At 40.9% G+C, this 16726-nt stretch overlaps 2 protein-coding genes across 2 annotated transcripts; one reads left to right on the top strand and one right to left on the bottom strand.

Moving 5' to 3' along the window:
• The first annotated feature begins 6308 nt into the window (after window positions 1-6308).
• Window positions 6309-7374, top strand: LOC147357975 (olfactory receptor 52D1). The gene has a single exon (XM_086342003.1). It carries the CDS (start codon window positions 6418-6420, stop codon window positions 7372-7374), a length of 957 nt encoding a protein of 318 aa, XP_086198129.1. The 5' UTR covers window positions 6309-6417.
• Window positions 7375-13786: 6412 nt separating this feature from the next.
• LOC147357974 (ubiquilin-4-like) lies at window positions 13787-15734 on the bottom strand. The gene has a single exon (XM_086338428.1). It carries the CDS (start codon window positions 15522-15524, stop codon window positions 13965-13967), a length of 1560 nt encoding a protein of 519 aa, XP_086194554.1. The 5' UTR covers window positions 15525-15734; the 3' UTR covers window positions 13787-13964.
• Window positions 15735-16726: the final 992 nt, after the last annotated feature.

Here is a 16726-nt window from a genome sequence, read left to right as displayed (position 1 = left end):
GTTCTTGCAGCAGTTGGGGATGAAAATGAAAGGTAAATGGGAAGGATAATTATCCAGCTACATTTACATAGATAAAGCCTATGATGTGAGAGAAATGGTGATATGGAAGGAAGCGCTTTATGAAGAATGATCAGATAAATGGGACTTGTTAAGGATTACACTGAATATGCTCTTTGAGCAATTCTGAATTGCTCAGAACAAGGTAATAAGGTAGTTTCTGTATCATCTCAGAAGGGACAGTAGCTTTCCAAAATGCTAGTCAGTTCTGTTCTGGAGTGGACACTGCATCTCACAGTGGGTTTTTCTATTGGAATGTTAAGTGACAAAAAAAGAAAACCAAAGATGAAACATCTGGAGTGAACTTGAATCTGAACTTCAAAACTTTGGACAGTAGTTAAGAGCACAAGATCTGAAATCAGAGGGCCTGAGTTTGAATGCTTTCTCCTTTATTGTTGGTTTTCTACTTTGAGCATGTTACTAAACATTTCTATGTCTATTTTGGTGAACTGTAAAATTGGGACAATGATTAATTATATCTAACACTTGAATTACAGTGAGGATTAAGTAAATTACTGAATGTATGTACAACATGTAGAACAATGCCTGAAAATGCTCAATAAACAAATAAATGATTAAAAGCTTCTCTAAAAAGCTTCTGCACAGCAAACAAAACAAAAGACAGCCTACAAAATGAGAAGATATCTGCAAATCATATATCCAATAAGGGGTTAATATTGAAAGTATATAAATAACTCATACAACTCAACAGCAGAAAAACAAACAAATATATTAAAAGTGGACAGAGGTTCTGAATGGGCATTTTTCCAAAGAAGAGACTCAGATGGCCTTCAAGCATACAAAAAGAGTTCAGTGTCACTTAATTACTAGGGAAATAAAAGTTATAAACACAATGAGATATCAATCACACTTGTTAGGATGATTAATATAAAAAATGACAAGACATTATTACATATAAAATAGATAACTAATAAGGACCTGCTATGTACCACAGGGAACTCTTGTTCAATACTCTGCAATGCTCTATATGGGAAAATAATCTTAAAAAGAGTTGATATATGTATTGTGTATGCATATGTATAACAGATTCACTTTTCTGTACACATGAAACTAACACAGCATTGTATATCAATTATAGATAATTTTTTTTTTATTTTTTAACTTTACAATATTGTATTGGTTTTGCCATATATCAAAATGAATCCACCACAGGTATACATGTGTTCCCCATCCTGAACCCTCCTCCCTCCTCCCTCCCCATACCATCCCTCTGGGTCCTCCCAGTGCACCAGCCCCAGGCATCCAGTATGGTGCATCGAACCTGGACTGGCGACTTGTTTCATATATGATATTATACATTTTTTTAAAAAAAGACACAGTCTGTTTTCCCAAGGCTCATAGAAAATCAAAAGAGATCAAATAAAATGATGATAATATTTATCCTTAAAATTATTTTTACCTTTATAAAAAGCTTCAGGATGAATCAAGTAACAAGTAAAAAGTTGTTCTAAAAACTAAAACAGACAAGATAAACATGGTGAGGATACAGGGAAAGGGGGAACCCTGGGGCATTGTTTCTAGGAATGTGTATTGATGCAGTCACAATGGAAAACAGTATGGAAATTCTTCAAAGACGTAATAAGACCATATGATCCAGCTTTTCAAATATGGGTATTTATCAAAGAATACAAAAACACTAATTTGAAAAGATATGTGTGTGCTAGTCAGTTGTGTCTGACTCTTTGCGATCCCATAGGCTATACCCGACCAGGCTCTTCTGTCCACAGAATTCTCCAAGCAAGAATACTGGAGTGGTTTGCCATTCCCTTCTCCAGGGAATCTTCCTGACCCAGGGATCGAACCTGGGTGTCCCGCATTACAGGCAGATTCTTTCCCGTTTGAGTGACCAAAAGATACATAGACCACTAAGTGCACTGCAGTATTATTTACAACAGCTGAGATATGGAAACTAACTTCTGATAAATGGATGAATGGATAAGGAAGATGCAGTGTGCATGTCGACTGGAATACTACTAAGTCATAAAAAAACATAATATCTTTCCATTTGTGACAACATGGATGGACCTTGAGGGTATCATGCTAAGTGAAATAAACCAAACGGAGAAAGATAAATACCATATGATTTCACTCACATGTGAAATACACAAATAAATAAACAACCAGAGAAGCAAACCAATACAAACTAAAACAAACACATATATAGAGAGAAAAGAATAGTGATTACCAAAGAGGAAAGTGACTGGAAAAGGTTGGCTGACAGATGGAAACTAAAGTTTGATGCTGAGCAAGCTGCAGTGTACACAGAAGTTGAAATATAATGTTGTACACATGAAACTTATATAGGTTATAAATCAATAATATCTGTTTTTTTAATTAATAATATTTTAAGCATTTTAGGGCTTCCCTGGTGGCTCAGATGGTAAAGAATCCACCTGCAATGAAGGAGACCTGGGTTTGATCCCTGGGTTAGGAAGATTCCCTGAATAAAGGAAAAGCTACCCACTCCAGTATTCTGGTCTGGAGAATTCCATGGACTGTATAGTCCATGGGGTTGCAAAGAGTCAGACATGACTGAGCAACTTGGCTAAACATTTGAGCCTAATGTTAAAGGAAACAAAAATTCCAACACGCATAAAAATTACTATTACATGAATAAAAGAGTAATTATCATGAAAGACTCGTGTAAAAATATATGTGGGAAAATGAAGCAGAGTCAAGGAAACAAAGCAGTATATTAAATTCCTGACAGTTAAGAAAAGCTTGTTTATTTACTTTGAAATAAATAATGGTGAGTTAACAATTTCTAGGGCATAAAGAGTCCATACGGTCCACTTTAAATGGTCATATGGGAGTTTTAAATGTCAATATTCACAATATACTGAAAATTATGTCTATTTCTACCTTTTAAACTTTGAATGATAATTTTTAGTTGTCAAAGTTCTGAAGGGGGCATATAGTGTTTTGAATATTCTTTTAGACACTCCAATGAAGACCACAGTTTAAAGTTATTCAAGAGAGGTCTATTAGAAGGAAAGTTACAGTATTCTGAAGTTAGGAGGAGAGAATAACTAGTCTTGGAAGGGGTTGATGGAAGCGATGCTTGTGCAGGACATGACAGATGGTTGATGTCAAGGGATCTTAGGTAATCTACCTGCAGCACTGATGTCATTCCCTATCAGGACTGGCTTCATGGGCATATGACCTGGGCAGTTACATAACATCCATGCTCAGAATGGCCTCTGGCTTTCCTGACCACTCTGCTGTCATCATCATGAAATTCATGATAATTTTACCTTTGAACTTGTGTTTGTAAGTGAAATCTGATAGCACAATGATGTGTGCACAGGCCCACTACCATTACCTGCTGTCCCTTTCTCATGATTATCTCACCACGCCTCATAAGCACAGAATTCTGGTGTACCCACAAGAGAGGGAGTTCAAGGAGACACACAGGAATAAAGCAAAGAGAAGAGAATGAGAGGATGGGGGAGAGGGAAGCAAAAAATTAGAAGGGAGGATAAAATATAATCCATCATACACTAGATGCTTAATTTCCACTTTCTTTGAAAAGTCATGAAGGAAAATTTCCCTTTCTTACCTCAGTTACTTTATCTACCTTCCTTTTCTTTCTGTCTCTCAAAAGGTGCACCAAATCCCTAGAGGAGTCCTCTTTGATTTCACACCTGAGCATCACGGGGAGAATCAATAAATAACCTTACTTACCAGTCCCTGGGCCAGAGGAGGTGGGAACACAGAGATGAGCTGAGGACATATACTGAGCCCAGACACATCAGATAAAAGGTCACACATCTCAGCCCAGATTGCACATTCAGAGCCCTTTGCTTCCTTACTGCTCCCACTTGCACCTGCACAGAAACAGCTTTTACACACTTAAGTAACATTTTGTATTCACATACACACTTGCACAACCTTGCGTTCTATCCATACAGCCTCACACTCACATAGTACACACGCTCATAGGATTCAAACTCAGTGTGGTCTACCTGCAAATGCACACCTGCCACACAGTTCTTGAAATCAGATTGCCTGATGTCTGTGCTCAGTGGAAAGACACAGAGCATAATTATTGAGGTCTTATGAGAGAAAGGAACCTCAAAGAACCAGATCCTGGACAATCTGGGAAGGATGCTCGCACTGTGGGCTAGAATGAAGCTCCAGTCCAATATCCTTATCCCATTGTTTCCCAAGGAGGAAAAATCCAGCTGAATTCTTATCTCAATCTTTTTCATCCTCAGACCCACAGATGGACACAGAGTAATGGCTGTCTTACTGTAACCACTTGATATCTTCCTTAGGGGGCCATGAAAAAGCTGGGAAGAAAGGAGGCAGGAAGACGGTAGTGATTCCAGCCCTCTGCCCTCTACCATCCAAGCTTCTCTCCCCTGGTGTCTCAGTCCTGTGTACGGAGCCCAAAAGCATCTGGTGTCTTCAGTGGAAGCCTCTACACAAATAGGGTGGGCTTCCTAATTCTCTTTGCCACTTTGGAATTCAGATAAGTAATAAAGTGATTGCAGCGTTTTGAATTATTGACATAATGCCTTGATCAAAAGACATAGGAATTCAGATATTGCTCATATTAATGGACATTTGGGTGAAGTAAAAGCTTGCAACTCTGAATCAGAACACATAAAGTCTAATTTTAGTTTTGCAATTAACATGCTTTGAAATCTGGACTACATATATTCACCTCTCTGGACTTGGTCTTCCCAGTGATTAGGGGTTCAAATGATAAGTATAGTCTATTATCTTTGTAGTATACAGAAAGTGTTAAAGAAACAAAGAAAGGAAGGAAGAGAAGATTATTTGGGATGTCCAAATTTGTAATCACATAAATACTATTTTAAGCTCTACCATAAAATCTTGTGAAGCTGGTAGATCAAGTGATGCCATTTCCAATTTAGAGACAAAAAACTAAAGGCAAAAAGTGTTGCAGCGATTGTTCCAATGCAGCAACATGAGCAGATAGAAAAGAGAGAGTCATTGTTCTTTCCAAATGAAGATTGGCTAGGAAAGAGAGAGATTTGTTTCCACTCACATATCAACTTTGTTACAGAAGCAGGGTTAAAATTCAAGCTTTTCCAAATTCTACACAGACTTAAGGACACAATACAAATAACAGGGTCTGAACTGTGCAGATTCACTTATGAGTGGATTGTTCAATAATAAATACTGCAGTACTACTTACTGATCAGTGGTTGGTTGAATTCGTGAATGCTAAATAGTAGATACGATGAGCCACTTTATGAGAAACCTCTTATATGGAGGGCAGGTAATAAATTATATAAGAATCTTCAGCTGCCCAGATGATTGGCATCCATAACACCCTCATTGTTCAAGGGTCAACAGTATGCTATCAAGGAAGAGTGTCTGTAAATACTCGCTAGCCTTCAACAGCCAGAAACAGATTCTCTTTCAGGATATCTTCACTGTTAGCAACCTTGGGGCCACAGATTTTATCCCTTAGTCAGCCTCTGTGAGCACTTGGTATTCTGATCTAGCCAGGATATCCAGACATTACACTGGTGGGCATGCTGGCTTTGCCATAGTGGGGAGGGCTGTTTTGCCAACTAGCATGTTGATGTATATTTTGCTTTATTCTATTATACTTCTTGAATATTCAACTTGCTGTACATATTCAATCATGAGATATATAAGCATATTCATAATTTCCTATATTTTTTCTAGGCATTTCAAGTGAGATATACAAAGAGATTCTTTGGGTATATATCTGGGAAGGTGCATTACAAGCACACACACACAAAAACTGAACACATTATTATATCATTAAGTCTAAAAAGCAATGCAATGTTATTAAGTTGTCAAAATTGAGGCTTAATGAACAGTGACCAAAATGACTAGATATACTATTACAGCCAGTGTAGAAGATACCATAGCGAAGACATACTCTCACTCAATGGAATTTTGTAAGCAGAAGAATGGAAAAAAGAATGAGACAAGTATGGACATAAAAAATAAAAGGGTGTCAGGAAGACAGGGAAACTTTCACTGAAATTTAAAAAACATAGAAAAAAAGGAAAATAAAGAAGTCTCTGTAGGCGTGGGAAAAGAACACAGGAGATGACCCCTGAAGCATCAGGTTGAACAGATGCTTAAATACTTAGCTTGCTGCTTGGGGTATGGAATTCAAAATATGATTGATGAGTATAGAAATCAGCAGAAGGCAAAGCATAAAATATGTGGAGGAGTATTTTAAGATCCTTAAGCAAGTTAATAACAAATATTTTTCTCAGCCTAAGAAAGACTACTTCACAGAAAGGTCATCATTTTATGTGAAGGAACCAGATCTCTCATGCTACAGGACAGGTGTTCCATCACCCCTTTTATTTGCCAAGCAGAATGCCAGCTTCCAACATCAGTGATGACCGTCTCCCAGCCACTCTCTTCCTGACGGGCATCCCAGGGCTGGAGTGGGCTCATGTCTGGATTGCCATCCCCTTTTGTGCCATGTATATGGTAGCACTGGCTGGGAATGCCACCCTCATCCTGGTCATAGTGACAGACAGTGCCCTTCATGCGCCCATGTACCTCTTCCTTTGCCTCCTCTCACTCACTGACCTGGCTCTCAGCTCCACCACTGTGCCAAAAATGCTGGCCATTTTGTGGTTCCAAGCAGGTGAGATTTCCTTTGATGGGTGCCTGGCCCAGATGTTTTGTGTCCATTCTATTTATGCTCTAGAGTCCTCGGTTCTTCTTGCCATGGCCTTTGATCGATACGTGGCAATCTGCAACCCACTGAGATACACAACCATCCTCAACCACACTGTCATAGGCAGAATCGGCCTTGTTGGGATACTTCGTAGTGTGGCCATTGTCTCCCCCTTCATCTTCCTGTTGAGACGACTGCCCTACTGTCAGCACCATGTCATGGCACACACATACTGTGAGCACATGGGCATTGCTCGACTGGCCTGTGCCAACATCACTGTCAATATAGTCTATGGGCTAACCGTGGCCCTTCTGGCCATGGGTCTGGATTCTATTCTTATTTCTGTCTCCTATGGCTTCATCCTCCATGCTGTCTTTCACCTTCCATCCCGTGATGCCCAGTACAAGGCTCTGAGTACCTGTGGCTCCCACCTTGGGGTCATCCTGGTCTTCTACATCCCCGCTTTCTTCTCCTTCCTCACCCACCGTTTTGGCCAACACCGAGTCCCCAGGCATGTGCACATCTTTCTGGCTAATCTCTATGTTCTGGTGCCTCCTGTGCTCAACCCAATCATCTATGGGGCTAGGACCAAGGAGATTCGGAGTCGACTTCCAAGACTGCTTCACTTGGGGAAAATTTCAAAATGAATTCTGAGCAGAGATCAGAAATGAGGGGGGAAAAAAGTATGTATGGCTATCTGAATGCATTTTCCTGGATGGAGACCTCTGATATAAGTGGAATGTGTTTCCATGGGAGGAAGCCCTGGAAGGCTAAAGAAAGGTGGAATGAACTGAAGTTGTTGATAATCACATTGACGATACCTTACTTCTGAGGCTCCTTGAGCAATTATGAATAACCCAGAAAGGTAATAATATTTTTACTTTTAGAAGAAGTTTTTAAATAGAAAAAATCATGTGTTGCATAAACCTCATTAGCTATGATACTGCTACTGCACAAAACTCCTAATATTTTTACCTTTGCCTTAAACGCATCTGTGATTTACTAGAAAGCAAAGCAGTTCCTGTTCTTAAAAAGTGTCTAGGTGCCACGGTGGGACTATCTTCTGTGAGTCCTAGTAGAAAAGGACAAGAACATTTAATGTATATCTAATCCAAATCCAAGAAATTTGGGCAGTGATTAAAAACACATGGTCTAAAGTCAGAGTATCTGACTTATATACAATGGAATAATACTCAGCCATAAAAAAGTGTGAAATAAACCAATACAATATTGTAAAGTTAAAAAATAAAAAAATAAAATAAAAGAACTTCAAAAGAAAAAAAAATTTTTAAGTGTGAAATAATGCTATTTGCAGCAACATGGATGGATGTGGAGGTTATCATATTAAGTGAAGTAAGTCACACAGAGAAAGACAGATATTATATAATATCACTTGTATTCAGAACCTTGAAAAATTATACAAGTGAACTTATCTACAAAGAGAAATAGACTCACAGACTTAGAGAATAAATTTATGGCTACCAGAGGGGACAGGTTGGAGGTGGCAATAGACAGGAGTTTGGGATTGACATATATACACTGCTCTATTTAAATAGATAATCAACAGGGACTCACTGTATAACACAGGGAACTCTGCTCAATATTCTGTAGTAACCTAAATGGGAAAAGAATTTGAAAAAGAATGGAAAGAATAAAAATTAAATTCTTTTTTGTTTTAACTTTTATTTTATTTTATTTTATTTTCTAATTTTATTTTATTTTTAAACTTTACATAATTGTATTAGTTTTGCGAAATATCAAAATGAATCCGCCACAGGTATACATGTGTTCCCCATCCCGAACCCTCCTCCCTCCTCCCTCCCCATACCATCCCTCTGGGCCATCCCAGTGCACCAGCCCCAAGCATCCAGCATCGTGCATCGAACCTGGACTGGCAACTCGTTTCCTACATGATATTTTACATGTTTCAATGCCATTCTCCCAAATCTTCCCACCCTCTCCCTCTCCCACAGAGTCCATAAGACTGTTCTATACATCAGTGTCTCTTTTGCTGTCTCGTATACAGAGTTATTGTTACCATCTTTCTAAATTCCATATATATGCATTAGTATACTGTATGTTTTTCCTTCTGGCTTACTTCACTCTGTATAATAGGCTCCAGTTTCATCCACCTCATTAGAACTGATTCAAATGCATTCTTTTTAATGGCTGAGTAATACTCCATTGTGTATATGTACCACTGCTTTCTTATCCATTCATCTGCTGATGGACATCTAGGTTGCTTCCATGTCTTGGCTATTATAAACAGTGCTGCGATGAACATTGGGGTACACGTGTCTCTTTCTCTTCTGGTTTCCTCAGTGTGTATGCCCAGCAGTGGGATTGCTGGATCATAAGGCAGTTCTATTTCCAGTTTTTTAAGGAATCTCCACACTGTTCTCCATAGTGGCTGTACTAGTTTGCATTCCCACCAACAGTGTAAGAGGGTTCCCTTTTCTCCACACCTTCTCCAGCATTTATTATTTGTAGACTTTTGGATCGCAGCCATTCTGACTGGTGTGAAATGGTACCTCATAGTGGTTTTGATTTGCATTTCTCTGATAATGAGTGATGTTGAGCATCTTTTCATGTGTTTGTTAGCCATCTGTATGTCTTCTTTGGAGAAATGTCTATTTAGTTCTTTGGCCCATTTTTTGATTGGGTCGTTTATTTTTCTGGAGTTGAGCTGTAGGAGTTGCTTGTATATTTTTGAGATTAGTTGTTTGTCGGTTGCTTCATTTGCTATTATTTTCTCCCATTCTGAAGGCTGTCTTTTCACCTTGCTAATAGTTTCCTTTGATGTGCAGAAGCTTTTAAGGTTAATTAGGTCCCATTTGTTTATTTTTGCTTTTATTTCCAATATTCTGGGAGGTGGGTCATAGAGGATCCTGCTGTGATGTATGTCAGAGAGTGTTTTGCCTATGTCCTCCTCTAGGAGTTTTATAGTTTCTGGTCTTACGTTTAGATCTTTAATCCATTTTGAGTTTATTTTTGTGTATGGTGTTAGAAAGTGGTCCAGTTTCATTCTTTTACAAGTGGTTGACCAGATTTCCCAGCACCACTTGTTAAAGAGATTGTCTTTAATCCATTGTATATTCTTGCCTCCTTTGTCAAAGATAAGGTGTCCATATGTGTGTGGATTTATCTCTGGGCTTTCTATTTTATTCCATTGATCAATATTTCTGTCTTTGTGCCAGTACCATACTGTCTTGATAACTGTGGCTTTGTAGAACAGCCTGAAGTCAGGTAGGTTGATTCCTCCAGTTCCATTCTTCTTTCTCAAGATCGCTTTGGCTATTCGAGGTTTTTTGTATTTCCATACAAATTGTGAAATTATTTGTTCTAGCTCTGTGAAGAATACTGTTGGTAGCTTGATAGGGATTGCGTTGAATCTATAAATTGCTTTGGGTAGTATACTCATTTTCACTATATTGATTCTTCCAATCCATGAACATGGTATATTTCTCCATCTATTAGTGTCCTCTTTGATTTCTTTGAACATGAAAAATAATGCATGTGCCAATCACTTTGCCACATACCTGAAATATTGTAAATCAACTGTACTTCGACTAAAAAAAATGTGTGTGCATACACACACAAAAAAATAAATAAATTACATTAGAATATCTAGGTTTTCATCTTCCTTCTCCACTTACTAGTTTTTTGACCTTTGAGCATGCTGCTAAATATCTGTGCCTCAGTTTGGGCAATGACTAAATAGAGAATAATGTTAACATCTAACTGATAGCTCAGTTGGAAAAGAATACACCTGCAATGCAGGAGACCCCAGTTTGATTTCTGGGTCAGGAAGATCTGCTGGAGAAGGGATAGATAGGCTACCCACTTCAGTGTTCTTGGGCTTCCCTTGTGGCTCAGCTGGTAAAGAATCCGCCTGCAATGTGGGAGACCTAGGTTCAATCCCTGGGTTGGGAAGATCCTCTGGAGAAGGGAAAGACTACCCACTCCAGCATTCTGGCTTGGAGAATGCCATGGACTGTATAGTCCATGGGATCACAAAGAGTCGGACACGACTGAGTGACTTTCACTTCACTTCACTTCACTTCAATGTTGCAGTGAGGAATAGAGAAATCAATGAATGTCAAAAAGTTAAGACAGTGTCTAACATGTAAAATGCTCACTAAATAAATATGAGAAAGCTATGCAATCTCTCTAATATTGCTAGCTACATTGAAGCATATTTAGGACTTTTTTATATTACTTCTCAGGCTTATTGTGATAATTATGCTATATAACTATATTAAAATGCTTAGTGCTTGGGATATGAATAGTGATCATTAAACTGCATTTTCTGCAAAATCAGCAGCTCAGTAAAATGGGAACTGGATGCTTTTGACTTTAGTGGAATCCAAGAAATTGAGTGAATTGTATAAGGTATATCCACTCCAGTGGCAGTGATCTGGATATTCATTCCTGTCTACTCTCTTATCCAATGTTGCATAGCCCCTATAATTTTTTTTTTTTAATATAAAGTCGAGTTGGAAGATATCTGCCTAGATATTATTCTCCACATAGAGCAGATAGAAGTGCACAGCAGGGAGATACACACATCTTAATTCTTTAATCACTACACTTTTATTCTTGGATTATATTCTCTCACTTCTATATCTACATGCTTTTAAATAAGTTCAACATATATCTCTTACTTTTTCCTCAGCTCCCTTGTGTAGCTGACCTACTCCAGCCTTCTGCATTATTCCTTTGAATATCTGTCCTTTGCTCAACCCTTGGTCTTGTTTCTAGTGATCCTTCTGAAGAAGTTACTCCACAGACCACAACTATGATCCATTGATTTTAGCAGTCATAAGATTCCACACTTTGGGCAGAACCTTAAGTCTTTCCATTACCCTGATTAAAGTGATACAAATGAAATTATTTACAAAATAAAAATAGACTCACAGACTTTGAAGACAAAATTATGGCTACTAAAGGAGAAATGTGGCAAGGAGGGATACATTAGTTTAGGATTGATATATACACTCTACTATATATATAAATAGATAATCAACAAGGATCTCATATACAGCACAGGGAACTCTACTCAATACTCTGTAATAACCTATTTGGGAAAAGAATCTGAAAGTAATGGATATATGTATATGTATAACTGAATCACTTGCTGTGCACCTGAAACTAACATAACATTGCAAATCAACTATACTCCAATATCAAATAAAAATTAAATTAATATTAATTTAAAAATAATAAAATAAATTCAAGCCTTTCCAATCTGACCAGATCTTTTTTCCCTTAATCGTCACTCTGAATCCCACACTCTCATCATCTGACTATCCTGTGCACAGAATAAGGATGCTGGAACCAGGAAAATCAGCTTAGAATTTCAACCACAGGTGTGTGGGAAGTCACTTAACCCCTTGGAGTCTGTTTCTCTAGCTTTAAGATGAAAATAACTTTCATATCTTTCAGGAATTTCAAAGGAATAGCTATACTCTCTCAAAAGTGAATGGCTTCTCATTCTGACAGAGTGGTTGCTAGTTTTATTTTTATCCCCCAGCTCCCTGGGTTTTTGAGTACTCCCTCAAGTACTCTACATTGAAAGAAATCCAAGGAGTAACTTCTGAAATTCTCAATATTTTACTCCCAGTGAAAACTAACACTGACATTTAAGTCCTTAACTGTATTATATTAAGCAATACAGTCAATAATTTTAGTTTCATTTCCTAGAAAAACTGAAAAGCCAGTTTATCTTAATTTGTGGTTTTCAATTCTTTTTACATTTCTGTGTGTGAATAGAGGTCTGTGTGTTGGCTGTGTGTCAGATTGAAATTGTGTATGATTTTGTGATACACATCTACAACTGGTAGACATCCAATCAATAGCTGGTACTGAGTACAGATCATTTATCTTTGTGCCTCTAATTCTTGTGTCTGACTGAAAATTTATGCATAGGGCTATCAAGCTTATTTTCTACAGTATTATGATGATAGGACTGTGTGATATCCTCCATGTGTTCTAGTCTGACTTTAGGATTCAACTATACATCTCATGAACTGTATATTTCCTTGTGTTATTCTGGGGATTGGTATATGCTCATGTGAACACTGTGGGAATTGATTCACCCATTCTGCCCAGCACCCTTCCTTCTTCCCTAAACCTTTAATCTCACTCCAACACTGATATTACAGAAAGGAGGAATTGTTTCAGCAAAGACCCTCCATCCAACCCTCTTCTCCAATTGTGGCTTTTTCAGCAGCATTTCACCTCCCCATGTTTTGTCTACAGAAATAATACGAGATGCAAGGACCACGCACTTGTTAATAGCCGGGTACATGGATCTAGCTATGGCCTTTACTCTGGGCTGATGACTTGTGGATGTAGCACAGGACTATTCTCCATAGTTTCCTATCTCTGACCAAAGTTCAGCTTTCACATACAATAAGTAACAGACAGAGGATTCTGCAGCCCTGGCTGCAAACTCTACTCCTTGAAGTTCTTCTAGGAGTTTGGGTGGTGGGGGGTGGGGGTTTCTGTTGTTCTAATAGTATTCTAAGGATAGAATGCAATAGTTCCTAGAAGGAGAAATTAATTTATAGAAACCAGTAGCTGCTACCAGCTGGGAGGTAGCCAAGTCCAGCTCCCAGGAGAACTGCCAACATTATTATTAAGGTCTGTTATTCCATTGAGGTGGATAGCAAAGGAGAAGCCCTAACTGAAAGGCAAGTTAAACAACTTTTCTGAAATATCAGGAGACAACCTCAAGACAGAGAAACATTGTCAAAGAATAGGTGGCTTTCAGAGTCTGTGAAGAAACCCATGGCTTCCAGGGAGAGCAAACGTCAGGATTCCTTCAGAATCACCGTGGAATTGGAATTGTGGTGATGATGGTAATGTTGGTGGAAAACTGCATTGCCCATTGGACAGGAGTAGATACTAAAAAGAACTCAGGGTTTCCCCCTACTCTGAGGAGATGGTTATGAGAATAGGTGAAGCCCAGACCCAAGGCTATGTAACATGATCCATCGCTCCCCCAAACAACATTCTCTTTGCCCACCTGCTCCGAAACTGACACAAGACACAAGATCCATGCAATCCTTTTTAATGTGGAATAGGCTTGGGATGTGAGGGGAGGCTGTGTAAGTGTGCACGTGATCTGAACAGGAGAAATTCCCAAAATAAGCTACTCCCCCTCCCTCTCTTTCCCTTTCCTTTCCCCCCTCCTCTCCATGGGATGGTGCATTGGCACATCAGCTGGAGGCACCTAGGCCTCCGGTATTCCCAGAAGCCTCTCAATGGCAGCATGAATGTCTCCTCCTGTGGCCATGAGGGCCTGAAGATTGGCATCACGATTAGCAAAGCCCATGGCCTTCAGATGCTCCAGTTCTTGCTGGTAGTGGTCTTCAGCGAGGGGACATGAGGACGATGAGGACTGGGTAGACTGAGGGCAGGCATTAGCCAGAGCATGGAGGAGCTGAAGAACAGCCAAGGTGGGCTGCACAGGGTCTGCTCTGTGACCCTGTCCTCCGCCCCTAGTTTCAGAAATTCCTCTGGCCCCATGTGGTCTACCTGGACACCATAAACATGGTCCCAACCCAGGTACCTCCCTGGACAATATCTGCAGGCCCTTTTCTATCTGGATCAATGCCTGCAGTGCCCGTGGGTTAGTGAGTATGGGAAGGAGTGGCATATGATGTCGCAGAGGGCTGCCTGTTGTCAGCTGGTGTAGCAGAGCTGGATTCTGCTGCAGGACATGTAAGCCTCTGCGCAAGACAGAGGGTGATGGTCTCAGCTGACTTGCTGGAGTGGCTTTCCCGATGGGCTGCTGGCTCTCCTGGGAGGGAAGATCCTGGCCTGAGTATAAGTCTGATAGTCCTGTCCTACAAACTGCATTGGCCTGGTTTGAAATCACAGCCCTTGCTTGAGCAGCTACTCCTGCACTGACTTCCTGTGCCAGTGGCCTGGCACGTATGGAGACTGTGGGTGCCGTGGTGGTGATGTTAGGACAACTGTGAGGATTGATGCCCCTTCTGCAAGGCTCTGAATCTGGGTTGTGGCCTTTGGAGGCAACCAGAGGGGCCAGAGTGGACAGCATGAGATGCTGGATATCAGAGCAGACCGGACGCATAGCATTGTCCCCACCTGGCACTGCCTTCAAGGCTTCCAGCCCCCGCTTGTCCACCTGCAGGAGTTCCTGTTGCCGGGCCGGGTTCTGCAAGTTTTCCAGAGCCTTGAGAGCTGGCTCAGGTTTCGGTACTGGCCTTGAGGATTCAGGAACATAGCTGGCATTGGCTGGTTTCTCACTCACCGGACCTTGAACCACAGGGTCTTCCAGTGATGGCCCCATGGACTCAGGCACAACCATGAGGAGTTGAGCCAGCTGGCCAAAGAAGTCAGCTAATTCAGGAGAGGTCCGGGCCAGCTGGCCCAGCCTGGCTAGCATCCTAGTACTCTCTGAGGTGGATGGATCCGGACGATGGGTGCAGTGGCCAGCAGGGCTGGGCAGAGTGCTGGGACCGGGCAGAATGCCTTTCCCACGGCTCCTCACCACCAGGTGGACCGTGGTGCCATCAAGGATGCCTCTTTGGCTCAGTATGTCTTGATCCCGGAGGATCTTTCCAGTGAAGATGAGCACCAGTCTGTCAGTATCACAGTGAAAGCGTTTGGAGATCTGCTTCTTAAAGTGGCGGATGCTGCTATTTTCTGCCAGCATAAATTCCTGGCTGTCTTGTGGGGTCTTGACAGACACTCTGATGATGCGTGATGGTGGCTCCCGACCAGACACCAGCTGACTGTCCCCTGCTTCTTCCCTAGCCCGTGACATATTTCCTCGAGAGCAGAATTCAAGGCCCCCCGAGGACCTTAAGAAATCTAGATGTAGCACTGAGCACACCTGAGCACAGAGACCAGTAGGTGTCCCGTGATGTCTTCTCACCCAAGTCCTGTGGACACCACCTCCAAGTGTAGTCCCGGAGCCACCCAGCTCCCATGGGGTGGCAGCTGCCCTCTCCCGAGCAGGCTCAGGGGAGATGATGTCAGTGATGAGGTCACAGTTGAGAAATAGACCTGAATGGGGGAAGGGCAGTAGTCTCTACCACCTGTCTAAAGTTGGCTTTCTATCAGATTTAATTTAAAAAACAGTAAAAATAATTTAAATGCTCCTGTTTAAAAACAGGACTTCCGAGGTGGCACAAGTGGTAAAGAACCTGCCTGCCAATGCAGGACACATAAGAGATGGGCATTCTATCCCTGGGTTGGGAAGATCCCCTGGAGGAGGAAATGGCAACCCACTCCAGTATTCTTGCCTGGAAAAATCCCATGCACCGAAGAGCCTGGAGGGCTACAGTCCATAGCCATAGGACTACAATCCATAGGAAAGACTGAAACACAACTGAAGCGACAGCATGCAGCACGTCTAAAAACATGTTTGGTGCCAATCTATCTCACTATTGAAAATCATACCACCTGGAGTTTGATAGATGAATATAGCTCAGCCAAAATGATACTAATCTAATAACTAGCTTCAGTTAAGTTCAGTCACTCAGTCGTGTCCGACTCTTTGTGACCCCATGAATTGCAGCATGCCAGGCCTCCCTGTCCATCACCAACTCCTGGAGTTCACTCAGACTTAAGTCCATCGAATCAGTGAAGTCATCCAGCCATCTCATCCTCTGTCATCCCCTTCTCCTCCTGCCCTCAATCCCTCCCAGCATCAGAGTCTTTTCCAATGAGTCAACTCTTCACATGAGGTGGCCAAAGTACTGGAGTTTCAGCTTTAGCATCATTCCTTCCAAAGAAATCCCAGGGATGATCTCCTTCAGAATGGACTGGTTGGATCTCCTTGCAGTCCAAGGGACTGTCAAGAGTCTTCTCCAACACCACAGTTCAAAAGCATCAATTCTTTGGCCCTCAGCTTTCTTCACAGTCCAACTCGCACATCCATACATGACCACAAGAAAAACCATAGCCTTGACTAGACAGACCTTTGTTGGCAAAGTAATGTCTCTGCTTTTGAATATGCTATCT

Source organism: Bos grunniens, chromosome 15 (genome assembly GCF_055505025.1).
Source record: "Bos grunniens cultivar Pamir isolate PY7600 chromosome 15, Bosgru_T2T1.0, whole genome shotgun sequence".
Taxonomy (NCBI): Eukaryota; Metazoa; Chordata; class Mammalia; order Artiodactyla; family Bovidae; genus Bos; species Bos grunniens.
Note: the sequence above shows the minus strand (reverse complement) of the source record. Positions and strands in the feature narration are given on the sequence as shown.

What these genes read in the sequence shown, in the direction of transcription:
- LOC147357975 (XM_086342003.1), top strand. Translation starts at nt 6,418, where the DNA reads ATGCCAGCTTCCAACATCAGTGATGACCGTCTCCCAGCCACTCTCTTC.
- LOC147357974 (XM_086338428.1), bottom strand. Translation starts at nt 15,524, where the DNA reads ATGTCACGGGCTAGGGAAGAAGCAGGGGACAGTCAGCTGGTGTCTGGT.